Source organism: Psittacula echo (genome assembly GCF_963264785.1).
Source record: "Psittacula echo genome assembly, chromosome: 1".
In the NCBI taxonomy this organism is placed as follows: domain Eukaryota; kingdom Metazoa; phylum Chordata; class Aves; order Psittaciformes; family Psittacidae; genus Psittacula; species Psittacula echo.
Genome location: NC_137735.1, coordinates 136,062,791 through 136,089,502, shown reverse-complemented (window position 1 = coordinate 136,089,502; position 26,712 = coordinate 136,062,791). Strand labels below are relative to the sequence as shown.

Genomic DNA, 26,712 nt, shown 5'->3' with positions numbered 1-26,712 from the left:
ATATTATGAAGTGAAATCCTGGTACTGGTTGTTGAGAGCTTGGAGGAAGAGAGAAGCCAGCTAAAAGTTGCCCTTTTTTATATATAATTGTAAGTTTTACCAGTTCAACTCCTGGAATTGTATTTTCATTTTCTGTAAGAGCTTCATATTTAGTAGTATATGTGTTTGTGTGTGTATTTATAAAGGACATACTATTACATTCCATATTTCTAAAAGGATTTTTTATCAAGATAAGTTGTATTTGGATGGTTTGGAGGGTTCCAGCTGCATGAAGACAGCTTGTGGAGTTAAGATTTTGCACAGGCTGTATTGTATGTGTGTGTGAATGTGTATACATGTAAATTGGTCCTAGTAACTGAAGAAATCTACCAAGAAATAGCTAAGATTAGCTGCATTCTTTGTTGCTGAAGTTGGGTGAGAGTAGTTTTATTTCTGCTCTTCAGGTTGTTTAGGATTGTAAATAAATTAAAAAAGGCAAGTGAGGAAGGTCTGTGACAAATGAGATCATCCTTTTAAACAGCACTTCCGAGTCACTTCTTTAAAGTGACCTTTTAAAAACATGAATTTTATATATCCCAAACACATTGTTCAGGCTATCCTCTAACTGTGAGCAAAAGATTAAATTCATTCCTTAACGTTTTTTATCAGACAGGCAGATCCACTGCAAATGAAGTAAAAAAAGATCAAAACTGGAGGTAGAATAAGAATAATTTATCCAGCTAATGTGTACATGTGATTAGTTTTATCTCATAGACTGCAGGATAATGCTGTTACTTTTTATGAAACAGTTTTGTGGAAATCATTGCCTGCTGTGCAAGGAATGTGATTTTCTAGACAGAGTCACATAAATGTTTGTTGAATCTGTAAGTATCTACCTGCTATTTTATTTCTCTTTGAGAAAACTGAGTTTTGTAGAATACATATTCAGGACTTGAAAAACCTCCCCCACTGCTTCCAAAATGTCTAAGCCAAGCACAGGGACTTAGCCACACAACTTCTATTGAAATTAATTGGATTTGTATGGCTAAATCCATGCAGTTCTTCTGAAAATATTATGGTCTCTTGCATATAAAATAGAACAATATGTTCACAAACATGTTCTCACAAAGAATATTTGGACAGAACAGTAAAACCAGGTTTAATTTATGTTTACAGATGAATAACTTTTGATTTACTATAAATGTAAGGGTTCCTGCTGAAGTATACTGAGTGAATACTAAGCATGGGCTGTGCTTGCCTTAGGGCTTCATTTTTTTTAAATGCATGAAGCATTTACATAGGAGTCTTCTGTACTTAACTCAGGAGGGGGAAGAGCATTTCTGATTCATTAATCCCTTTTTCTTTTAGTAAGTAACTGGGTCCTTCACATCATGCACTTGAGAAGTGTAAAATATACAAAGAAGTGGGAGGGACAAGCAAAATGATGCCTGGCTTGCTATAAGGTATAAATTCAAAATTTATTTCTCTTTGCAAGATGAAAAATAGCAAGGGGAAAAAGGGCAGTACTAAATTTACTGCATGTGCTTGCATGATATGCAGGTTTGGGATAATTATTTTCTCTCTTGTTCAATAAAGTGAGTTGTTACCATGGTAGCATTCATATTGCACAATTTCTCTGTTATAAAATAAATTGAGAACAGTTTCAGAGACAGAAAAGTCTTTGTATGAATCTTTGTTCTGTTCTTTTCTCTCTTTTATTTTGTTTCTCCTTTAGTGCAAAATTGTGTCATAGAAATGAGGTTGGGGTCTTAAAATTATTCTTGAGATGCTGAAGTCTCGGTACGCTTTCCAGATAAAAGTCAGTCAAGTACTAATGCTATGTATGTAGTGTGTCTTCAGGACAAGATGTGCAAGGGCAGACATAGCTTTGGGAGTTTAGCTTTGAACACTAGTTAAGTTGGAGGATATCTGCACTGCTGCTTCCCACAATGTTAGTTCTCGTAATAAAATTGAATACGGCCATGAAGAGAGTGCAGGCTGCCAGGCACCTCCAGAGGAACAGTGTGAATGCACTGATCCAATAACTAGCTCCTGGAAGTCATCACCTTGCCTGTGTTGTGTTTCTAATGTGTTGTCTTGGACAAGCTGTATTGAGAACTTGTTAAAAAGCAAGTCTGGGTTTTAAGTGTGAGAGAGGGAAAGATCCCCATAGCGAATTTTCAACCAGAGCATAGCATTTTGGTCTCTGCTGCTTGAGCTTCTCTTACTGAGGAATAGCAGATTGACAACACTTCTCGGTCAGTTGGTTCTTTGATGCCATTTTTTAAACATTTATTGACTTCAATGCAGATTCTGCTGTGGACATTTTTAACTAGGCTTGAGCAATACTTCTGTTTCTGCTTACTGAAAAGATTCCAGAAGATAGCCATGGGAGCTGCTTACCTGTTGTGTAAAGCTTATATGAAAGGCCTCCAAGGCGGCGGAAAAGCATTCAGGATGTAGGACAGATGATTGGAAAGACATGTTGTTTTTCATCAAGCCCTAGTGGTGTCTTTGCCAAATCATCACTGATTCCTCCTGTTTCTTCAGTTTTGTTTTTCTCCTTTGTTTTCTCACTTCAGTAGACAATAGCCCTATTAGTAGGAGGGTGACTGTCCTTCATCCATGAGATCAAATGGATTAATTGGCTGCTTGATCCTTTCCTGCTTTTTTTCACCTTTCCATTGATCTCTTGTATGGATTTCTGAGAGTATGGTGATCAGTATTGTACTTTGAGGGTGGTGGGGTGTAAGCCTTTTTATGATGATTTAATTTTAATATTAAAACATCAGATCTATAGTTACTAAATATTACAGAAAAGTCTTGACACAAGAGTTATTCAAAAAATACAGTTGCTATCTCAAACATCAACTGCAAAAATGGAGACCTGAGAAATTGTTTCTTGTGTTCCACTTAAAGTAAAATAGGGCACCTTTATGTAGGTTCTTCTATGCTTTTAATCCATTTCTGAATTACATAGAAATTGCCTTGTGTAGCACATTAGTATTTTAGACTCTGTTGCTCCACAAATAATTTGTGATGATGCAGAAGCCATATAGTCAGTATTTACTACCTACACAAATTTTAACTCAATGTATATAGCAAACAAGATGTTTTGTGGAATCTAGGAAGGGGTTGTGTCTTCGGATGTTTTTATCCATCTAAATGGTATCATCTTTGAATGCTGTGAAGTACTAATTGGCTGCATACTGTTACTAAGCAATGCTTCCCCTTTTGCAGGTATTTAAATAGAATGCATACATAGTCACTGCTCCAAAGAGCAAAACAACCCTTCTGGATTTCTTGAAGTGCAATAGTACTTTATACAAAACTTCTCTGTCATTCCAACCTGACTGTTTCCTTCCCACATGTCATTTGCCTTCAGATACAGTGCAGTTAAATTCATTGACCGGTGTTGCTGGTGAGTGTGCCAGCATGCTGGTTCACCAGTTCATTGGTTGCCTTGGTTGGCTGCTAACTTTTTTAGCCAACATGTATATTTGCCAAACATTTAAGTGTCAGAAACTGTTCTTTTTCAAGGTTGGAAAAGCTAAGTGATACATGGTATAACCAGCAAAATTTCACAGTTGTGTTAAAGGGTGATGAGAACTGCATGAGAAAGTGTTATGTTTGAAGAATACTAAGTTTTTTCCTTCCCAATTAGTTGTGACAAATGAAGTTTCATGCTGACAGATGATGTTACATGCTCTTTGCCTTATAAAACCAAGAATAACTGAGTAAAAGGTGGAAAACTAGTATTTATGACCTCTTTGCAGGATCGTCCATGCCAGATGTATAAAGATATTTATAGATACCTTTTGAAATTGCATGTAATGTATTTAATGGGTCATTGAATCTAAATGTCCAATATTTCATGACTTATCAATTCCTGGATGACTGAAAGCTTGACTTCCTGTAGAAAGACTAACAAAAATGAATGTTATAAATTTATAGTCCCTATTGTAGCGTACCTAAAAGTATAGATTTTTTTAAAATAAACCCAAAAATTCTTACTCTAGGTTACAACCATCAGCTTTGTGCTGTTATGATAGGGTTTGTTTCACTGGTTTTCAAGCAACTACAGGGTTTGATCTGACTACCTGAGTGGCAGTCATTGTCCTGGTCTTTCTCTTGCTCCTGGCAGAACCAAAATGCCATAGATTTACTGATTCAGAACAGAATATTCTTCTTGAGGGTAAATGTTTGGTTTTCTGCATGCTTGGGGAGGGGAGATTCCAGATCTGCCCATTTCCCACTGCTGAGAAGAGTGACTCTGCAGAGTTCTCTTTTCCCTTGTGCTGCATGGTGACGGTCAGTCAGCCTGGAACTGTAACGTGCATTCATCCTTGGTGTTTTGTCTGTTCTGCTTAAGGGTACTTGGGGACAACGATACAGGAATATGTTAAACATAAATGTCCTTATTTTGTTAGGGAAGATTTTGTACAGAAGTGTAACCATTCCTCTCAGTTGCAGTTGTAACCATTGTTTTGTCAAGGGTCCAACATCATGTATGAAATCAAATTCTAATTACTGTCTTAAAAATCTAATTTATTTTCATATGTATCCTCTGTTTGATGGCATAAAACCTAGTGTGTCTCTGTGCCATATATGCAGCTCTTGCTGAGAGCTAGGCAGTATTGTTTCTAATTTCTTGGTGTTTATGTGCAGCCTTATAATGAATTTCTCTTGTGATTTGTGATCTTAATGCACCTAATCAACACTTCAGCAATCTTTTTAGTTCTTTGTAGTTTGACAGTACAAGAACAGCATGAAATGTCATATTTCAACAGGTTATATCTGTATGTGTGTATAACTTTATTCCTAATTATTGAAGTCCCTGAAATGAAGATTACCAGGAGCCAGTTGTGTATGTTGGGAAATTTTTCTTTCTTACAGTTTTATTATACTCCTTCCTAAACATCCTTTGTTGGTTCTTTAAGAGACACCGTATTGGGCCAGGAGAGATCTTCATTTTGTACCACTATGATGTACTTCTGTACTTTAGTGATTGATACAAGTTGTTTCCATTACTGTCTTTGTTACTGTTTATTCCTGTTATGGAACAACTAAAATGTGCAGAGGTATATGTAATCACAATGAATGTGGTGATGATTGCAGTCTTCTGCAGTTCTTCTTGTGAGTAGCTGAGATACATCGTGATACTGTGCAGAGTCTGTAAAGGTTTGGTTTAGTAATCTCAAAGGTGCATTTATTTTGTATCTTAAGTTGCCATTTTTAAGAGCACACTCCCACTTCAGACTACAGTGTATTTTACTATTTGTCTAGCCTTGTGGTAAAAATGTCTGATTTTTATATTTCAGAAGTATTTGGGTCTGATATTCACTGGAGTTATTTACTTAAAAATTCTTATTATCTTATTTTTTTATACAGTATTTGCATCAATATTCTTTTAGCACTGAATTATCGTAGTCACCCAAAAATAAACTGCATTTAAGACATGTTGAAAATATTTTTCCTTCTTGGAGAAAGCAAGGTAGTTTAGTCTTAGAAGATACTTCGAAACATCTGATTAAGAGAAATCTCCTGTAGTTTCAGGATTTCTGCTCATGGCATATACAAAGTACTGATTTTAGTCTTCATGACATATTAGAAATTGTGATTTCTTTTATTATTTTTGAACACAGTTATATTTGCAAACAAAACTGCATATGGCAGTGGATGGCTAGCAGCTGTGTACACAGTTCTGTACTTTACTCAGATAGCATTAAAAATTATAGGGCCTTCTGTAAATATATCAAGTCCTATCAGTGTCACGGATGCTTAGTAGTATTTTAAAGGTTACTTTTTTTTGTTTGTGATAGAACTTGTCTTGCAGTATCTAGAAATGTTACTGTTGTGGAACAGAAGTGTTATAAATGAAGGACAAAAAAACCCAGGTGGACATTTCCTGGATTTGGGGATTTGCAGTTATATACTTGGTCAGTTGCACAAAGGTTTGCTTCTGGAAAAAAAAAAATGTTTGCGTCCCTTCCTCATCTTCTAAAGAGCGCTTGGAACCTGAGACCTCTGATGCAGAAATGAATCAGGGGGTGCCAGAAGGATGCTTCTGTTGGCTAGCTGTTGCCTATGCTTTGAAAAATAGCCAGCCTTTGTCTGGTGTCCACTTTCTGAAGCTACCTGACTTAAGTAATCAAATTAACTGTAAACATCATTCCCCAAGTGTCTCTTTGACCATCTGTTACCATCTTTGCTTGCTCTGATTTTGAAGTATGAAGGCAAGTACTTTTGAATTATGTATCTATAACTCCTATCTGTTGTCCTACTACTTAAGAGTGCCTTTCCCAGGTTGTTGTGGGATAAATTAGATGCACGCACTTCCAACAATTGCAAGTACATTCAAGCCTTGTTCTTGCATGTTTTGGAGGATCAAAATAAACTCCCCTGTGATCAGTTCCAGGGGTCTTAACAAATTTCTGAAGATATTTCCAAATACATCCTCAGGTACAGAAAATAATTTGATTCTCTCAGGAAAAGTACCATGTTAAGAAAATTTCTGTCATGCCTTTCAGGGCATTATGGAATACTTTTGAACCTCAAAGTGAGGGAACTGACTCAGAAATACTGATTTATCCATGCATCTCTCTGCAGAGGTTTCTGTACTTTGGTTTTTGGGGTTTTTTTAATTGATGAGGAGAGTGAGGCAAAGATTGTTGTGAAATGCCTTTTATTTCCTTTTTCCTCCATAGGCAACTTGATCAATGGTTAAGTAAAGGTACTAAGAGAAAAAATTGATTTTTTTCTTATTTCTGTATTGAATAAAAATAAAGAAGAGAGAGCAAATTTGTTAATACTTTGAAAGATTCCTTTAATAATAGTTAAAAAATTAATAAATTACTGACCTGCTTTTAAGAAGTGATGTTACTGTAACAGTGAGTGGGCAGGGCTAATCAGTGCAAAGGCTTTTGAGAAATCAAGAAGTTTTCCAGAAGACGGTGGGGGAAGCTGGATTTTCATCATCTTTTCTTCCTCCCTCCCCCCCCCCCCTTTTTTTTTTTGTTTAAGATTGCAGAGCATGGAGAGAATACTGTGATGAATAGTAAGAGAGCCCTTGCAGAAACCCAAGAGAAAGGGTAAAGGGGAACACAAAGTGGTAGGATGTAGAAGTGGATGCATTGTAACAACACATTAAATCAGACCAAAAGTGGGCTTACCCACTGTTTTACTTCTTATAAGGCAGTAAAACTGCCTGACTACTTCTGATTAATATCAGTCATGCAGGAAAAATGTAAGACTGGCAAGCAGAAAATGAGTTTAGTTTGGTATACGTTACAGCTTCTTATTACCTGTGACTTAAATGCTTGCCACGGAGTTAAGTTCATTGCATTTAGCAGCCTGCGATTGTGTTTCCTTCCATGAATGTGTCCAGTTGCTTTCTTAACTCCATAAAACCCTCTACCACCACACTTGAGTTTTCAGTGGCAAAGTGTGTCACAGTTTAACCACAAATTTGGATAAAGAAATACCTCCTTCTGGGTTTCTTATTTGCTTTTTAAAATTGCCTTTCTAGTTTCCTGGATGTTGTTTCAGTGTCCCCATTTAAAAAAACAACTAGTTTTTTTGAAAATGGTTTTGTGAAGAGAAGATGTAAGGAGTGAAGATAATGAGAAAGTACAGAGGAGAGATGAAAGGATGTGGCGCTGATGAGTCAAGATTTACAGCTAGTTGGAGTCACTGAGCAAAAAACCCGTAGAAGAGAAACCACTAATTGAAGAGAGTGGATTCCAGTTTTAGACTATATATTCTAGAGCAAGGTGAGAAAGTGTCTCCTTGAAGGAAGAAGATACGTTTGCTTCACTTGAGATTGAAGAACCACAGGGAAGCCAATTGCAGGAGAATGTATGAGAAATAAGGCAGTTTTGTGTAAGCAGAAAGGTGTTCTGTGGTCTGAAAGGAGAGAGTGAGGTGGTGCAGAAAGGAAGGAGGGGAAAAGGAAAAAAGCAGAAGATGCACATTTATCCCTTAAACAAATCTAGGAAATTGGCAGTTGGCAGCACTTTCTATCAAATATTATTTAGTGTAAATGGAACACAAAAAGTAAGACTGAGTGGAATAAGACAGAAGTGATGAGCACTGATTATACAGTGGGGAAAATATCGTATGACAATGACTACCGACCTCTGTGGTAGAAACCAAAAGAATTTTGTAGTGTAAAATTCAATGTTGTATGCTTTGGGCTTAGTAAACTTTTCTGCTATGAAGATAGGCAAGAAATATTTTGAAGGTGGTGAGTATGATGCAAACCCAATGGATTTAACAGCATGAAATTCAAGGTCATATACCTGAGGGTAAATAAACGTTTCTTAAAACAGAAGGATCATCTTTTAGAAAGTGAAGGAAGTTCTGGCTGTCTTGATAAATGACTGAGCCACCAACATGATGAAGCTTTGAAAAAGCCAACAGGGTTGCATGTTTAAATCTGTAAATCACATGGATATGCCTTGAGTGAAGTCAGAGGAGACAGACACAGACGCAGAGTAACAAAAATTAAAAATAAATTAGTGTATTCAAATAAATAGGTCTTGAATAAAATTGCTTGAGAAACTGAAGCAAGTTTTCCTATCTGTGTATCTGTAAGATTCTGGACAAGTCTTCTATGGGAATTATTGTGTTGGAGAGAAAAAACCTCCTTGCTTTTACGATAGAATTTAGCGCATTCATGAAAACGATGGCATGACACAATGGCTTCCGTGACATGGACTGATCTCAATCCAGTAAATTCTTTATTATACTGAAGACTGAAAGCAGGCATGTTGCATGAGAATTCTTAGGGGAAAATGTGATACAAATCTCCTTCCCTGCCAGGCTGTCAGGAGTGCTTCCTGGTAACAGCAAAACATCCCTCACATCATGATAGAACAAACATTTTTAAACGCTTAAATGGGGATAAAACCAAAAGAAAATCTGTTAGCTTAAGCTACTTTGCTTTTTCTAAAGGTAGCAGAAATAGTTTATTTCCTTTCCCACACGCTCCCTGTCCTGTACTAATTAAACGTTTAGTGAATGTGGTGTTGTCACATCTGGAATTTGTCAACACATTTATGTCTTGAAAGTTTGTTCAAGTTAATAATTAATGTTAAGTTCTATTTGACCCAGTCTGATGGAGTCTCCTGGTAAAGTGCTGTCGACCTGTTGATGAGACACAGAAATTACTTAAAAATTGGGAAGTGTGGTGTATACTACTACAGATAAAGAAATAGCACACAAGGTCCTGGAGAGTCAACACAAAATAATGAGGGAATATTTATGTGAGAGAAATGCAAAGGAAAAATAACTAATGGGACAACGAAACACACCAAATGCAAGCATTCATAGAAGAAAAAGGCTTGCAAAAGCATACGGGGTCACTGTGTCTGCTGTGCACGGTAGCATCCTATAAGCCCACAAGTGTATTTGTTGCCAAAGTGAGGGGCATTGAGTGGAGCAGCACCAAGGCTGTGGCTGGGGTACCCCTGTCTGGTGGTGTTGATGGCTCTGTTAATGTCAGTAAAGTTTTGACTGCATTCCTAATAGGGTTAAAAAAGAGTTGGATTAAATTAAGCTCAGAAAAAAGGTAAAATACCTAGCTGGAGTGTGTAGTAATGAATGCTTTAACTGTGCCCTTTAAGGACATAAGCAATTTGGAGAGGTGTCCCTTCTGTTGCAATTTTCTCATGAGTTAAAAGTCTCTCACAAAACCTAATTCAGAATGAAAAGCTGATTGTTAAAATCTAAGTGTTCAAAAAGTTTTATTTTTAATAATTTTTATAAAACCAATTTTGATGAATTCATGACTTAATATTAAATTGTAATGTTCTATTGTTACCTTTCTATATGAGCTTTTTTAACAAGCCTGACACACTGAGCATACTCCAGCTATAATTTTGATTGAAATAATTTTGAGCAGGGTTTTTTTTACGCGCACATGATTTGCACTAGGGTCATTGAATTTAACTCCAGGAGACTATTGCAGCAGTCATTTTGGCTGAAATGTGTTTTCTAAATGACATCTGCTTTTCAAACTGTCTTGTTGCATAGCAGTGGTTTTAGCATGTGTGTGAATGTAACTCTTGGCAGTGGTGGGTTTCAGAGAAGTGCAGTAAGTTGCATGTTTGCTTTGAGAGCCAAGTGATGAGAGTGAAGACCCTAGGCCCACTGTAGGAGAGGATCTGGTTTGAGACCATCTTAAGAACCTGAACGTACACAAGTCCATGGGACCTGATGAAATCCATCCGCGGGTCCTGAAGGAGCTGGCGAATGAAGTTGCTAAGCCACTGGCCATCATATCTGAAAAATCATGGCAGTCAGGTGAAGTTCCCGATGACTGGAAAAAGGGAAATATAACCCCCATTTTCAAGAAGGGGAAAATGGATGACCCGGGGAATTACAGACCAGTCAGTCTCACCTCTGTGCCTGGCAAACTCTTGGAGCAGATTCTCCTGGAAGACATGCTAAGGCACATGAAAAACAACAACAAGGCGGTTGGTGACAGCCAGCATGGCTTCACTAAGGGGATATCCTGCCTGACCAATTTGGTGGCCTTCTACGATGGGGCTGTGGAGCTGATGGACAGGGGCAGAGCAGTTGATGTCATCTATCTGGATTTGTGCAAAGCCTTCTACACTGTCTCATATGACATCCTTGTCTCTAAATTGGAGAGACATCAATTTGATAGATGGACCACTCGGTGGATAAAGAACTGGCTGGATGGCCGCACAAAAAAGAGTTGTGGTCAATGGCTCGGTGTTCAGCTGGAGACCGGTAACGAGTGGTGCCCCTCAGGGATCGGTGTTGGGACCGGTCTTGTTCAACATCTTTGTCAGTGACATGGACAGTGGGATTGAGTGCGCCCTCAGCAAGTTTGCTGATGACACCAAGCTGTGTGGTTCGGTTGATACGCCGGAGGGAAGGGATGCCATCCAGAGGGACCTTGACACGCTTGTGAGGTGGGCTGATGCCAACCTTATGAAGTTTAACCATGCCAAGTGCAAGGTCCTACACCTGGGCCGGAGCAATTCCAGGCACAGCTACAGGTTGGGCAGAGAAGAGATTCAGAGCAGCCCTGCAGAGAAGGACTTGGGGGTGTTGGTCGATGAGAAAATGAACATGAGCCGGCTTCAGTGTGCGCTTGCAGCCCAGAAAGCCAACCGTATCCTGGGCTGCATCAAGAGGAGCATGACCAGCAGGTCGAAGGAGGTGATCCTGCCCCTCTCCTCTGCTGTCTCCAAGTGAGACCTCACTTGGAGTAGTTTGTGCAGTTCTGGTGTCCTCAATGTAAGAAGGACATGGAACTGTTGGAACAAGTCCAGAGGAGGGCCACGAGGATGATCAGGGGACTGGAGCACCTCCCGTATGAAGACAGGCTGAGAAAGTTGGGGCTGTTCAGCCTGGAGAAGAGAAGGCTGCACGGAGACCTCATAGCAGCCTTCCAGGATCTGAAGGGGGCCTACAAGGATGCTGGGGAGGAACTATTCATCAGGGACTGTAGTGACAGGACAAGGGGTAACGGGTTCAAACTGAAACAGGGGAAGTTTAGATTGGATATAAGGAAGAAATTCTTTACTGAGAGGGTGGTGAGGCACTGGAATGGGTTGCCCAGGGAGGTTGTGAATGCTCCATCCTTGGCGGTGTTCAAGGCCAGGTTGGATGAGGCCTTGGGTGACATGGTTTAGTGTGAGGTGTCCCTGGCCATGGCAGGGTGGTTGGAACTAGATGATCGTAAGGTCCTTTCCAGCCCTAACTATTCTATGATTCTGTGACGGTGGTGCAAAGCATTGGAGTACATATACGTTTTAATATGACTGAAAGAACATAATACCCTTGTCTGATGGTACAGAATAAGGAAAGTTCTTCATTTCTTGGTACGTTTGAGGTTAAGGATCAAAAAGCTGTGGGTGAAAGTAAGGGAAACTGAAGAGTTATAATTAATATTGCATCTTGGGCAAGATAATTGAAGATTATAGACTGTGGAGATGAAAAATACCTTGCGGGTCATCTAGTATGTCTCTGCCAGTTTTAAATTGGTCCTGCTAGCATCTTTCATTAATATTTTTCTAGTCTAGTTTAAAATGTACCACTTGGTGAGATTTCAATCACATCTCTGAGGAAGCAGCGCTTTTTTCTCCCTCTTTTTTTCCCCTCCCCTGACAGCGAGCATAATTTTTTCTGTTTAGTTTCATTCTATGGATTTGGGATGTGCCACACAGTTTGTCCAGACTCTCTCCTGTGATAGTTGTTGCTTACCCAAACTAACCATCTGTTTCTCTGTATCTCGGGTCCTAATCCTGCTCGTTTTGCACCTCCGTGGACATTTTCTGGCTTCTCATGGTGTCCTTGGGAAGGGCCTGGCCTTTCTCAGCAGACAGCCCTCACTTCTGGAATCCTTCTTGCTTCCACACAGCCATGTGCTGACAAAGCCGGTCTTTGTGTCCGCTCAGGGAATGATGCAAGGCCCATCTGTTAGTCCAGGCTGAGAGGAAAAGTTAAAAAGCAGCCTTTAAGGATGACTTGTGGGTTGCTTGTTTTTTCCAGATGTTTCAGTGTCCATATTTGACCAGCGTATCTCCAGAAGGAGTCTGAGAGGTCGTTATCTCCTCACAGCAACTATCTGCTGTGCTTTTATGATTATTCTCACCTTGCATCCAAGCTTTCAGCAGGAGGTTTTTCACACAAATACATTTTTAAAAAGTTCAGTAATGGCTCATTTTTGATCATAGCGGTGACAACACCTTCATTTCTTTCAGATCATTAATTTTTCTTAAGATTTTCTTGGTTTTCCTGTAAAAAATGCCACGTACTTATTAACTTTTGCTATTATTGAATCATCATCAGATCTAACTTTAATTTTATGAATAGCTTTAGAATATTTCTTCCAGCTGTAATCTTTTGTTCAAAAGATTCTCACTAAATATCCTTTCTTATGTCACCCACACATTTTTTCTGGCTTGTTTCTGGTCTGGTTTTGCCAGATGTTTTTTTCCCAAGCTTTCATGATAATGAAATGGAGCCACTGTACCCATGGTATGAAAAAAAAAAAGAAAAAAAGGGCTTTGAAAAGTTGTTGGGGTTTTTTGGTAGGTTGGGTTGGGTTTTTTTTCTGAGAAGTGCAATTAGTTTGACATCCTAATCATAATTTTCCCAGCTGTGTTTCAAACTTCTGATGTATCTTCATTTAGGCACAAATTGTCTCCAAAGTTGAACTTTTGAAGTAGTAGCATTTTGAAGTGCTTAAGTTAATAGGTAGCACATGAACCTTAAGAGTTAAAACAACAAAATCACATTAAAATCAAAGTTAAAATCACGGAATTGGTGATTTTTTAGATTTTGCTACAAATACAGTGTCTTAAACCCAGTTCATTCCACTGTATCCTGCTTTACCAGGTGAATGCTCCAAGTAGGCATGGAAACTGTTTATATAAACACAATGAATTTAGATTAGATGTTAGGAAACAATTCTTCACTGTGAGGCACAGACACAGGTTGCCAGGAGAAGCTGTGGCTGTCCCATCCCTGCCAGTGTTCCAGGCCAGTTTGGACAGGGCTTGGAGCAGCCTGATCTAGTGGAAGGTGTCCCTTCCCGTGGCAGAGCAGGTTGGAACTGGATGAGAGCTGTAAGGTGCCTTCCAACCCACATCATTCTGTGATTCTATGAATTTTATGCAAGGTAGCTTAGCTCAAGGAGCAGTTGGAATGAAAATTAAATCTGGTAACGATTTAACTCCATACTAGTTTTTTCTTACTTCCTCCACTACCCCCATCCCAGTTACCTGTTAGATGTTCAGTGCAGAGGTGCCTCGTATCAGAGGGAGTTGAACCTTTGGTGTCCTAGAAGACTTAACCATTTGGTGAAGAGGGGACTGGAGCACCTCCCGTATGAAGATAGGCTGAGAAAGTTGGGGCTGTTCAGCCTGGAGAAGAGAAGGCTGCGTGGAGACCTCATAGCAGCCTTCCAGTATCTGAAGGGGGCCTACAAGGATGCTGGGGATGGACTCTTCATCAGGGACTGTAGTGACAGGACAAGGGGTAACGGGTTCAAACTTAAACAGGGGAAGTTTAGATTGGATATAAGGAAGAAATTCTTTACTGTGAGAGTGATGAGGCACTGGAATGGGTTGCCCAGGGAGGTTGTGAGTGCTCCATCCTTGGCGGTGTTCAAGGCCAGGTTGGATGAGGCCTTGGGTAGCATGGTTTAGTGTGAGGTGTCCCTGGCCATGGCAGGTGGGTTGGAACTAGGTGCTTTCCAACCCTAACTATTTTATGATTCTGTTCTATGATTCTATGTTTTTTATTAATTAGGTCTAGACAGATAGGTTCAGTACAAAGTATTTGAGGAATTTGATAATTCCACATCAACCACAATTGAATCTTTTCTTCTAACAAAGCAGTTTATTGCAAAAAAATGCATGTTGCCCAATTCTGTGGCTGGCTCATCAGCAGGAGAATCCTGCTATATTGTATAAAGCAGAAAAAAATAAGTCATTTCTTTGGATGACAGAACTCCCTTGCTGGTTTGATTCTCTCTGAACCTGTTGAAAAAGCAAACAGAGCTTCAGGCTGCTGTCCTCTCAGCATGCAGACTTCTGGGTTTGTCCTTTGGAGATCCCTGTCTTTCTCAATGTCCAGGGTAGGCATCTCTAACTAGGCTTTGAATTCTGTCCCAAAGGTCACAAGTTAGGTATTCTAGTTTCTAGCATTTGGCTGTCTGTAAGGGAGCTGGTCACTGTTTGCTCCCCATAGGTACATGTTCTTTCTCTTTGTCTCTACTGAGCATCCTTGGAGAGAAAATTGCTTATTACCTCCATGAGTTGAAAATGGCAGTTTTCTCTACATCAGTCTTTTTAAGCAATCTCAGGATCAGGACTAACTGGTTCAGCGCTCACTTCCCCGTGATGACATTTTTGTTAAGCTGAATAAGTAGAGTTTTTGTGAAAGAGAGAAGCAAAGGGTTGCAGTTTGCTAAATAAGTTTGTGTTACTCTGATAGTCAGTAGCTTCATTTGTCTTGTAATATTGTATATTGAATCTTTAGAGTTGATGTCTTGAGCCAAAAACGTTAATGAAACTTGATGCTATTTCAGATTTATTGAGCCAGCCTTCAGTAAGGAATTTTACATTGCCGACCTTGTATTATACACATAGCATTTGGTGCTAGTCAGAAAAGAAAATGGTTACAGTTCATTGTTAAAGTATTGCTGGAGCACTGTAATGCAGCAGCAAGGTCACTTTTACATCCTACATAAAACTGAGATGAGTCCAACTCCAAACTACCTAGGCTTTCATTGTGCTCATCAGGAGCTTTTAGGAGTCTCCTGCCATTCCTTCATTCGTGGTTTCTGAACGTGGGGCCAGCCTCAAGTATACTGCAGAAATGATTCACAGTAATGATGCACCAGGGTGTAAAATAGCAATTGTTACAGCAGAGTATTCCAGGCTGCTTCTTCAGTGACTGAGTAACAACTTTGTTGAATGACAAATGTAGAAAAATGTGCTCTCAAATTCATGAGTGTTTTAAGAAAATAATCACCTAACAAGTTTGAGGCTGATCCCAGTTTAGTGACATGTTTGAAGTGATTCATGAACTGGATTTTGAGCCATTACCATATACTGAATTCAGTTTTCTTAAATGCTGTAAATCATGTGCTACTGTATAATGTAATTTATAGACTTGAATTAAGTAAATGAATTTGTGAAGGTGGGTAGGCCAGCATTCCTTAACGAAACTAAAAGCTTTGCAGAATGATGACATCCAAACTATTTTTGCCTAATGCCATATGAAAGACAGTTAAGCACAGGCTGTTACAAAATTGCCTCATTCTTTGTGGCTGTTTTTTTCTATTCTCCACAGGTAGGTATAATTTCCATATATTATGTCCACTTAAGGAAAAGCTTTATTATTCCTACCTCCTGCAAGCACTCTTACAAATAGTGACCACGTTCACTTTCAGCAAAAGAGTGGGGTTATTACTCGGGGGGCTTTTTTATTGATAGTGGTAAGAACTTGCAGCTGCTTTTTATAGCAATGTGCTTTCTTGAGGATTTGAACTGACACGCTCCTTCCTGAAACACTTATTCTTCAGAAATTCCTTACTATGCTGTTATCATCTCACAGAGGTAGGTCAGGGTTGGTTGGGGTTTTTTGAAAAGTAGAGCTGTGTATGGTCAGATACCAGTTCTTCATAGAATGTAACCTTGTTGCCTTGAATTGTCAGAGGCATCTATAGCAAAAGCCAGGGAAATTTTTTCTTATTTCCTGCTTTTTACTTCTTTCTTTCCCCTAGGAGCTGGGATGATGTAGGGAGATGGTAGAATCACCACAGCGTTTTTTCCTAACTGAGGCAGAGTAGACTGCCTGCTCTCAGTGGTGATGTCCCACAACTGCATTTTAGTGATACCACAGTCATCATTTGGAAGAATGAAGATAGTGAGAAATATGCTGGTACATGGCTATTTTGATAAAATAGTTAAGACATTGTACGTGTGTTTGTAGGTAAATTTCTCTCCTTCCAGGCCCTGCTCTTTAAGCACACAATCTTCCAGCCTTTCCAACCTTTGCATTCTCTTTTATCTGGACTAGAGTGATAACATCCGTCTGTTCAAAATGCAGTATGAGCTGGCAGAGGAATATCCAACTTTGAGTCTAAAAGTTCAAGAGGAGGTCTTTGGATATAAAGGAAAGAGAATCAAAGTCTCTCCTGGTTGTCAGGCAGAGATTTGGAAAATGTTCACCTCATGCCTATTATTCCCCTTCCCCACATTGCCTTTCTCTCTCTGATTAGAACTCCAGGGTTGATACAGAGGATTAAGGGTTTAACCTTGTCCACTGCCTGTGCAGAAAATGTAGTGATGAAAATGTTCCTGGGTTTGCTAGGTGCAGAGCTATGTGAAAATCAGTGAGCAAGTATGGGTGACTTTCCAGTGAAATACAGGAATGATGCCAAATGGAAAGGAAAAAAAATAGTCACCGCTATTCATACTAGCAAAAATGACTAACATTACTGATGTTTCTTGTTCCTAGATCACCTCTCTTGTGACTCTCCAACTCTTATCCACAGTTGGCCATAATGACCAGCTTGATGGACCACGGTACAAATGTACTGTATCTCTGGACTTCATCAGAGCTGTTGCCCGGTGAGCCTACTAGAGTTTATTTGCTGTTGTATGTGCTGACTTGAAAGAGACTTCAGAACAAGTATTTGCTCAGTCTATAGCTCTCTGCAGACCAGAATAGAAATCTGTATCTGTTTTCTAAGTAAGAGTGAGTCGTCTTAGTTATGGGAAGTGTTGAGCTTGAGGTAAGTATAGTCCAATCTTGGTTTGGAAAAGATTTATGTTACATCAGCAGTATGTGTAACAGTAACATATTGTCTTCGTGCTTAATAAAGGTCAGGGACTTCATGCGAAAATACTGCTCTGAAATGTCAGTCCATTTCATTACCAAAAGGCACATTATGGTATTTGAATCTGAAATGATATTTAGTTCTTAACAGTGTGTTGTACATACAATATAAAAGCTACACAGGTTGTAGGAATTCTTCCACATAGTCAATCTTGTGTGATCTGTAGTTGATACAAACTGATTCAGTTAATGAATTGTAGGTACCTCAACAGCTCTGTTCATTCAGAGCCTTCAGTTTTGGACTCCTAAGAACAGTTCTGGGTACATTAGGACAGGTGATAAATGACAGACAGAAACACATGCAATACTTAGGCAACAGTCAAGCCTATGTCTCATTTTCATGAAATGCCAACAGCATTACCTCATCTGTTGCTGCAGCCAGATTATTTGCTGGTCTTGGATAAAGAGTCGATAGCCAGAAGAGAGCCCAGAAATGACATGTGGCAAAAAGGAGGAGAAATGTTCTCAAGGCAAGTTCTTCTCTGTAACGTGGGACTTCAGAGGAACCTGTGGTGTAGACTGTATCCCATAACCTCAGTGCATGCGTTGCTCTCCTGAGCTATTAAATGTCCAATAGCCTTGTCAGTAATCCCCACGGACACACTAATCTCAATTTGCAGTTGGTGAAGCCATAGAATGAAACTTCATCTGGTTCAGGCCTGGCTCAACCATGCTGCCAGGACCTCCACAACTTCCCTGTGTCTTTTTGCTATGCCCAGCAATAAAGTCACTAGCGAATGATGTCCTGGAAAAGCTCACTGGTACCAAGTACAGCAGACCATCTGCTCAGCAACATGAATCATTGTGTATGCAAACATCCCCAAGTTCTTCTCTTCTGTGACTCAAACAGTGAATACAGAGACCAGTTCATAAAATCTGTACTGACTATGAAGGTCCTTGAGTTAAGATAACATGAAATAATGTCCATTTCCTTACAACTTGAACATCCATAGAAATTTCACTGACTCCATTGAAGTTGCTGGAAAGTAGAGATGGCCAGAAAACAAGACCAAAATTTGTGCTATGCAGCTCATGCTTACTAGAGAGAGTAGTTTCTGGAAATGTTATCACTTGAAACCTCAGTGCACAGTATAGTGCTTTGGATTGCTTTCCTTTAGGTCAGATGTATGTGTACATATATACGTATACATATACACATATATGTGTGTATGTATATGTATCTCCTGACAGACTTTTCCTACATGTTTTGAGGGAGAAAGCCTTTCTGTCCACCCACTCCAACCTCCAAGTAGTTTGGAAGAGTTTCTATGCTGTCCAAATAGGGCCATTTAAATAACTTGACAGATTTTACAATTAGACTGTTCTACTTCGCCCCTGTTGCCCTCTCTTTTTTTCTTTTTCTTGTTTTGTTCCTTTGTTACACTTCTTTTATCAAATATCTTTTCCAGCCCGTAGTCATTGTTAGATCTTTAAGGAGGACAATCCATAAAGATTCAAGTTTTCACAAAGCCATGATAAATGGACTTACCCCTTGTCTTGATGGGGCTAGCAACAGGGTGAAGGCATGGGTGCTTCAAGAAATTTCAACAGGGTGCTTCAAGAAATTTCATTTTCTAGCTGTGCTATAGTTTTTAACCACTCATGGGAGAGGTTATATTTATTGAAGAGAAGGAACTAGTTTGCCATTTCAACCAAAAGATACATCAAATAAGTGGCCCATCTCCTCAATTCTTTTTTTCTCTATTACTGTAATAATACTAAAATAAGTTTGTTAGTGTTGTGGTTTAAGCCTCGCAAATCTTCAGATTCACTAAAATCTTCAGATACCTCAGCCTTGCTACTGTAGCATTATTTCCTAATGGAAGGCTGAAGAGTGCAAAGAGCAGGACAGAAAATTATGTTCTTTCCCTCCCCTCCTCACCCCCATTCAAGCTGTTCACATTGTCATTTTATTTTCTGTATTTTTTAAGGAAAAGTGAAATTTGCGTTATTACTGTTTCTTTTTTAAAGCCACCTGGTTTTGGAAAAGAGTAAAAAACTTCTGTCTCTTTCTGGTGGCTTTTAGTGTGATAATTGCTGGCCATGCACAGTCTGTCTTTCGTACCACAGAACCTTGTGTCTATCTCTATTCTGTTGCATATATTCAGTTTTCACGGAGGTATTTGCATGCTTTTTACCACATAGTTTTTTTACCAGCTAATTTCCCATTTGGTAAATTAGCTGAAGGTAAGGTTAGACATGTCTTTGTTAGAAATTTTTAATTTCTGTTTTAAGAATTTCAGACCTAAGTTGATAAATCTTCTGTAGCTGAAGTAGGGATCTCTCAATGTTTGTGGAAGGTAATAGATCTTTTCATACGGTCTCTAATGAACCCAGTTGCTACAAGAAAATGACTGTGTTTCATAGTTGATAAGGTCAGCATTTGTTAGTGTGTGTGGTTTTGTTTCTGAGGAAAGCTGTGTAACTGAAAGCACTTTTCTTGAGTGACCCAATGTCATGTCAGTCTAACAGTGGAAGTTAATGTCTTTAATTTCATCACTGGATTATGAAGTAGACTTAAAACACAGTGTGTCTTGTTATATCTTGGGGATTTCTGAAGTTTTTCCTTACCCAATGTGATGTTTTATAGAAACTTTTTGAAAAGTGGGTTACGGGAGGATGTGTGAACAGAAAATATGAAATGATTGTGGTCTAGCAATTCAGCCGGTTAAGCTCACTTTGCATTGTGAGCGGTTATTTTTGCATCATTGAATACTCTTTTAAAAAAACCTTTTAATTTTATACTTGTCATTATATGCAGTAATTTGTGTTACTTATTCAAACAGTAAACCCCAAAGTCTGAGCATTAGATTGTAGAGCAGAATGAGTTTAGAGACAAAAAAATAATTATATGTTTTATTCTACTGCTGTTTCATTCTGGCTGCCATTAAAGTACTAAAGTATACATTAGACTCTTCTATCCCATTGAGTGGCATTCTTGGATTTTTCAAATTTAGCTATGAACATGGGTCAATTGTTGTCAAGACTGAAAGAACGCAGACTGCAAATGAGTACAGATGAAGAAGATATGTAGTACATGCTAGAACAGGTGGTTTGGAAGATGAACAAAACATTCAATAGCACAAAAGACTGCTGCTTTGCATCACCAAGTATCATGTTTATCACATGAAAATACAGTCTTTATTAACTTTGATATATTTTTACTACTTAATGATTGAAATACGAATCTTCCAGTTTTTACTAGAAAGCTGCTTAATTTCTCTTTCAGTATCTTACAGAGTTTAAATAATCAGAAGGCAGGTACTGTAAACACCACTAAAAGTTAAAAATTCATTCATCCTTGATTGCATTTCTTTTAGGGATATTGCTTGACATCCATTGTTCAGAATGTCCCGCGTGTGCTGTCTCCACATTTAAAGTCTTAGCACTGTTAGGATGATTGCTCTAATATACTGTGGTTTTGTTTATAGGACCGTGAACTTCGACATAATAAAGTACTTGTACGATTTCTTGTGAAAACAAGCTTCACAGCCATATGGACACTGTGACGATGACTAAGGCAAGCTGTGTTCATCTCTCTACTTAGCTGGCCAGAAAGAAGAGTATTTTGGCTCTTTTGGATTTGTCCAAACAGGTGCTGGCCCAGCATGGAACCTCATGAAAATACTCTGATTGGTCTGGGTGGATCTGAGCAGAGGACTATTTACCAGGGACCCTGGAGTATTTGGAAGCAATGTGTTAATTATAAACAGCAGGGTTTGAGCACAATCTGTTCTACTCTTAATGATGTTATCTTAACACTGAAATTGCCTGAAACCCATTTATTTAGGACTGCATTTTGCTCTATGAACTCTCCCCAGTGCTTTGAACATGGCAGCAGCCCTTGTTTGTATGCCCAGTCTTTTCACTTCCTCTCCACAGGAATCTTTGCAATTGCCTGCCAAAGCAGCTTTTCCTGAGGCCACCATTTTAGGGGAATGGAGTAGCAAAATATAATAAACATAGGAACATATTTCAAATCAAGCTGGTGTAAATCCTTCTTTCTCTTCAGTCGTATGTCAGCAGACTGTTACACTGTTATATGGAGATCACAACAATTGGAAACTCCCAATTAATCACAATAATATCTTTTTTCAGACCAGTCATAAATGCTGAGTATGAATCTATTTTTACAAAGCTTTATTTAAAAAAACACACATTGATTCTTAGAATCCTGTTCCGATGTCAAACTTGAAAAGTTTTATTTTTGTTTAAACAGTTTATAGTCCTTTTACGCTTATCCAGTTAATATTAAGGGATAGTTACAATGCTGTTTGGGGTGAATGTACTTTGATACACACTGTGTAATGACTTTTGTAAAGTATCTGCCCTGCAGAGGAGGATGGCACAGCTGCCTTTCCATCAGAAAGGGAAAAGTTCGACAGGTGACTAAGTATTCCTGCAGCAGTTCCCCAAGAGAGGCAGAACAGCGAATAATCAATGTGATAACACGAAACTTCAGCTTTGGAAATACACAATGGAAGACTACAGTTACATTTGTCTCCAGTTTACATGTAGAGGATTCCCAGCTACCGCTTCCTTTATGGCATATTAAAATTCCCATGTCCATGTTGGAATTACTGTCTTGGTGAATCTGAAGATTTCTGTCATGCTCTTGAAAACTCCAGGTCCCACAGCCTGTTAACTCAGATGTTTTGCTCCTGAATGCTGGTCTTTGACTATACAAGACCTTGCCATGTTCTACGTTGACCATTATGGTTTTTTCCTTCGGAAAATCATCATTCTTTCCCCCCATTGCTCTGATATCAGAGATGGTCAAATACCCTGAGTACATGGAGCTTTTTCTGTCCCCCCACCCTCATCCCCAATTGCGGGTGTATAGCCATGCCTCTGGATTCAGACCTAAACGAACAAATTCCAGGTGAATAAGCAACACAAGCATCTCTCTGGCCAAGCTGTCGCTTCCCCCTCAGGAGAGTGGGAAAGGGAAGCAGTGAGTCATCTCCGGGATCAGTTTTCCTTCCTCCCACTGAGCTGAATCAAAACCTCCACCTGTCCATGAGGTGGCAACATTTGTTGCCCTCACTGAAGTCCTGGGATGCAAATACATAACGTGGTTCAGTATGGTTACCACCAGGTTTTGGGTTTACTAATCAAAAGGTACATAAGGTGAGCCTTGGGCTAAGCTTTACAGCTTCTTCTCGCTTTTGGACTTAGTTCTGAGCTGAGCTCAGCTCTTACGAATCTCCTAGAGCTGAACATTGGAGAAGGAAGGTTTGTGTTCGGATGTAAATTAGTCCATGTAAAGCCACAGCAATACATCACAGGTTCTTTGTGATATCTGATCAGGATTAGAATTTGATGTACAAAACATGAGGGAACTGATACTAATATATTGTTACAACTCTTGAGTCACAGAATTGGAACAACTGCAGCCAACCTTGTTTACAGCTTTTGGCAAAGGAGAGCAGGGCTTGTGAAGCTCCCACATAGGGTCATGAAAACCTTGGAGCACCTACCAAGCAGAAGTAAGAAGCTCTTCTTGGGAAGGCTTTGCTACCAACAGCAAGTTGTGAAAATACTGCATTTCATTCAACCTACATGAAAATACAAGTACTCAAAAAATATTTCCAGATACACACATCAAGAGGATACAAGGAGCGCACTGAAAGCAGTTTTACAGGTAGCTCTACATGAGTATGTGGATACTGTGGTGGGTTGACCCTGGCTGGAGGTGAGGTGCCCACCAAAGCTGCTCTATTGCTCCCCTCCTCAGCTGGACAGAAGAGAGAATATGCAACAAAAGGCTCATGGGTTGAGATAAGGGCAGGGGGAGATCACTCACCAGTTACTGTCATGGGCAAAACAGACTTGACTTGGGGAAAAATTACTCAAATCAGAATAGGATAATGAGATATAAAACCTAAATTTGACAAACACCCTTACCCCACCCCTCCCTCCTTCTGAAGCTCAACTTTGCCCCTGAATTCTCTACCTCCTCCCCACCAGTGGTGCATGGGAACAGAGAATTGGGGTTGTGGTCAGGTCATCACATGTTCTCTCTGCTGCTCCTTCGTTCTCTGAGGGAGGACTCCTCTTACTCTTCCCCTTCTCCAGCATGGGTCCCTTCCGTGGGTGCAGTCCTTCAGGAACAGACTGCTCCAGTGTGGGTCCCCTGCGGGATCACAAGTCCTGCAGCAAACCTGTTCCAGCCTGGGCTCCTCCCTCCATGCGGCCACAGCTCCTGCCAGGAGCATGCTCCAGTGCGGGCTTCCTGCAGGGTCACAGCCTTCTTTGGGTATCCCTTGGCTCTGGTGTGGGGTCTTCCGCAGGCTGCAGGTGGAGAACTCCACATGGACCTCTCTGGGCTGCAGGGGCACAGGTGCCTCACCATGAGCTGCACCACAGGCTGCAGGGGAACCTCTGCTCCCGCGCCTAGAGCATCTCCTGTCCTCCTTCTGCACTGACCTGGGGGTCTGCAGGGCTGTTTCTCTCACATATTCTCACTGCTCTCTCTGGCTGCAACTACTGTTGCTGAACAGCTTTTCCCCCTTCTTAAACATGTCCATGGGGCACTACCACTGTCACTGATGGTCTCGGTTTTGGCCAGCAGCAGGTCCATCTTGGAGCTGGCTGGCATTGGCTCTGTCAGAGGGGAAACTTCTAGCAGCTTCTCACAGAAGCCACTGCCTATAGTTCCCCTGCTGCCAACACGGTAATTTTGGTCATGTTAGAGACATTTTCAGGCAACGTTTATATCTAATTTCCTATGGGGGAAAATTAGATGGATTTTTACCAGTTGGCTTAGTACATGGCCGTTTCAGGAATATTTGTGATGCTACCGATGATAGGGGTTGAGAAGAGGTGAGGTGCAAATTCAAAGGTTTCAAACAGAAAAGGAAGAACCAGGCATAATGGTCTTTTGCTCTAGTATAATAGCAGATTGGCCCAAGCTCAGTATTGTAGGGTTAAATTAATTCCAGAATCTTAGTTTTTCAGCAGTATAGATCCATACACACATGGTTACTTGTAGCACTACTTAATGGAATACACTTTATTCCTTGTTTTATTGTTAAAATTCAGTTGTTTTTTTAGGAATGAGCTCATAAATATGGATAAATGGATTTTCTTTTCACTGTTGCTGTATCTTTTCTAGAAAGAGATCAAAACCAGAACTAGTTCAAGACTTAATTGCCAATAGCTGCTAAACAGGCAGTATAGATGGAATGGACTAAATGCTGTATTTCAGAAATGATGTTTGATGTATGTTTGGCGGTGTTTGAATGAGGAACAAAATCAGTCATGTAAGTTCTGGTTTAGGCTGCAGCTGGAAGAACATCCTTTTTGCATTGTGTGAGATGTGCTCCCTTGGTTGTCCCACCTCTTCAGTAACCCCATCACTTCCACATAGCGGACCAGACCCTCAAAACTGCCCAACCTCAAATTTGGAGCACAAAGACACAGAATAAGGACCTTAGAAAATAAGCACTGAGAAAACTTGATGCTGCTGATACTGGTTTTGTTGTAATTTCTTCCATACTGATTACCATTTTCAGTGTAAATCTAAAGGATGAGGATACAAATTTTTGTGGAATGTAATAAATTTGACTGAAATAAGATTAACTGGAGAAGCAGTAGTGGCTGAGGATCCATTAGACAGAACCAATGTCCTTACATTGAATGCACTTTCGTGACCTTTTTGAAAGACTCCTATCAGTGATATAAAATTTAAAGCCGAATCAGCATAGTATGAGAATGAGCAAAGGGACCAAAAGTACAGATGATTGATGTGGGCTATAACTATACTGATGATGAACAGTAGGATTTATTCTGACGGGCTAGAAATATTTCTATATATCCATGTCAATGAGTTTATAAATTTCCGCTGAGTTTCTTACGAGGTAGCTGAGCAAATCTCTGTTCTGAGACCCCATTTTCATGGATAGCATGTGGCCTCCTTTAGCCTCCCTGGACTACAGGTGGTTTTAAGAACTGTGTGAATGATGCAGAGCAAGACTGGACTCATCAGAAATTCCTCAGTGCTTCAGTGCAGCAGTATGTATTTTAAAAATACAAGAGAACTTCATAATTTGTAAGTCACAAAGCATTATAATGCTGTAAAAATCACAAACTTCTGGTGCCTGTCTCCAGAACATCAACAGGAGCTGGGGCTTGTTCCTACAGAAGGAAGTAACTGAGAAAGAAATGCAGCTATCATCAGTTGCAAAGAAATCACTGTCCTTGAATAGCTCTGACTTCATCAACAGCTGCATCTTTATACATACAACATGGAGATTTTCTCTTTTAACAGGTCTTGTAAGGGTACACCCACACGTAATACAGGAGGAGATTTGTTCTTTTTTGACAGTGGTTCATCTTAATTTGGTTCTCCCAGTACCTTCTGCTTCTGCCATAACAACTCCCCTAGCTATTGTGTCTGGTTTTGTGTGAGTTGAATTATATTGGTTTTGTGAGCACTTTATAAGTTCTTGTGCATCAGTACACCATGATTTACATATGTGAGAATACATCCATCTTTAACATTGGTTAAATTTTTCCAGTATCCACCAAGTAGCTTTTTCAAGACTATTCAGGTGTTATCTACTCCTCTTGTAACTGGAACAGCCAGCCACACCAGAATAGTGTGAAGGACAGGATTGCCAACAGGAATGCGAGGGACACTACGTGTCCATGACCTGTGAGCTAAACATACATAGCTGAGTATCCCAGGATCAGATATTCCCTCTGTACTTGTGTTGGCTGAAGTGGCAGGGAAAAGTGAGAAACAGCAGGTTCTTGAGAGTTGCCTGGAGGTCAGCATGCTGTGTGTTTTGAAACAGAAGATTTACTCCATCCAGGAGTAAATCCTGTCTAAGGTGACAGTAGCTTCTCCAATTTTCTGTGATAGAACCAGATAACTTACAAAAGAGCCTTATCACTGCTAGTAAATTATGCATTGGGATAAAGATACAACTTGATTAGCAAGTCTAATCATACACAATGCCAAGTTTTTATGTGTTTGTAGGTACTGGAATGGCTCCACTAGAGTATTGAATGGGAGATTAATAGCAAAAACTGTGGGTTTTTATCTCAGCTTCCATGTGCCATGTCTTCTAATCTGAACAGGGAGATTCCTATAAACTGCATAGCACTCAGATAAAGGTAAATATGGAGTAAGTTCAGTTTTACTTCTTGATCGTGTATTTTTGTGTATTTATTAAAATCATTAAAAAATAAATCTGAAAACAATACAGAAATCATTTGTGTGTGCCAGGAGAACTGAAAGTGCAGAAATACAACCTTTTGTTATGAAGATTGCCTGAAAACTGTACATGGGCTTGTCTTTAAAAAGCAACAGCTCGGTGGCAGTGTCTGTGCTAG

General features: G+C 39.7%; 1 protein-coding gene across 2 annotated transcripts in view; it reads left to right on the top strand.

Annotated features, from left to right (window-relative positions):
* The window catches only part of ORC5 (origin recognition complex subunit 5), a gene marked incomplete at both ends in the record, with an annotated part of 72,617 nt that extends 51,770 nt beyond the window's left edge, over positions 1-20,847 (top strand). Inside the window, 2 exons of one of the 2 annotated variants that reach the window (XM_080613232.1) lie at positions 16,990-17,102; positions 20,802-20,847. In XM_080613232.1, coding sequence (XP_080469358.1) covers positions 16,990-17,102; positions 20,802-20,847 — 159 coding nt within the window. Of the gene's footprint in view, positions 1-16,989; positions 17,103-20,327; positions 20,392-20,801 lie in introns of those variants that run through there. The other variant, XM_080613231.1, reaches the window with a different exon arrangement.
* Positions 20,848-26,712: the final 5,865 nt, after the last annotated feature.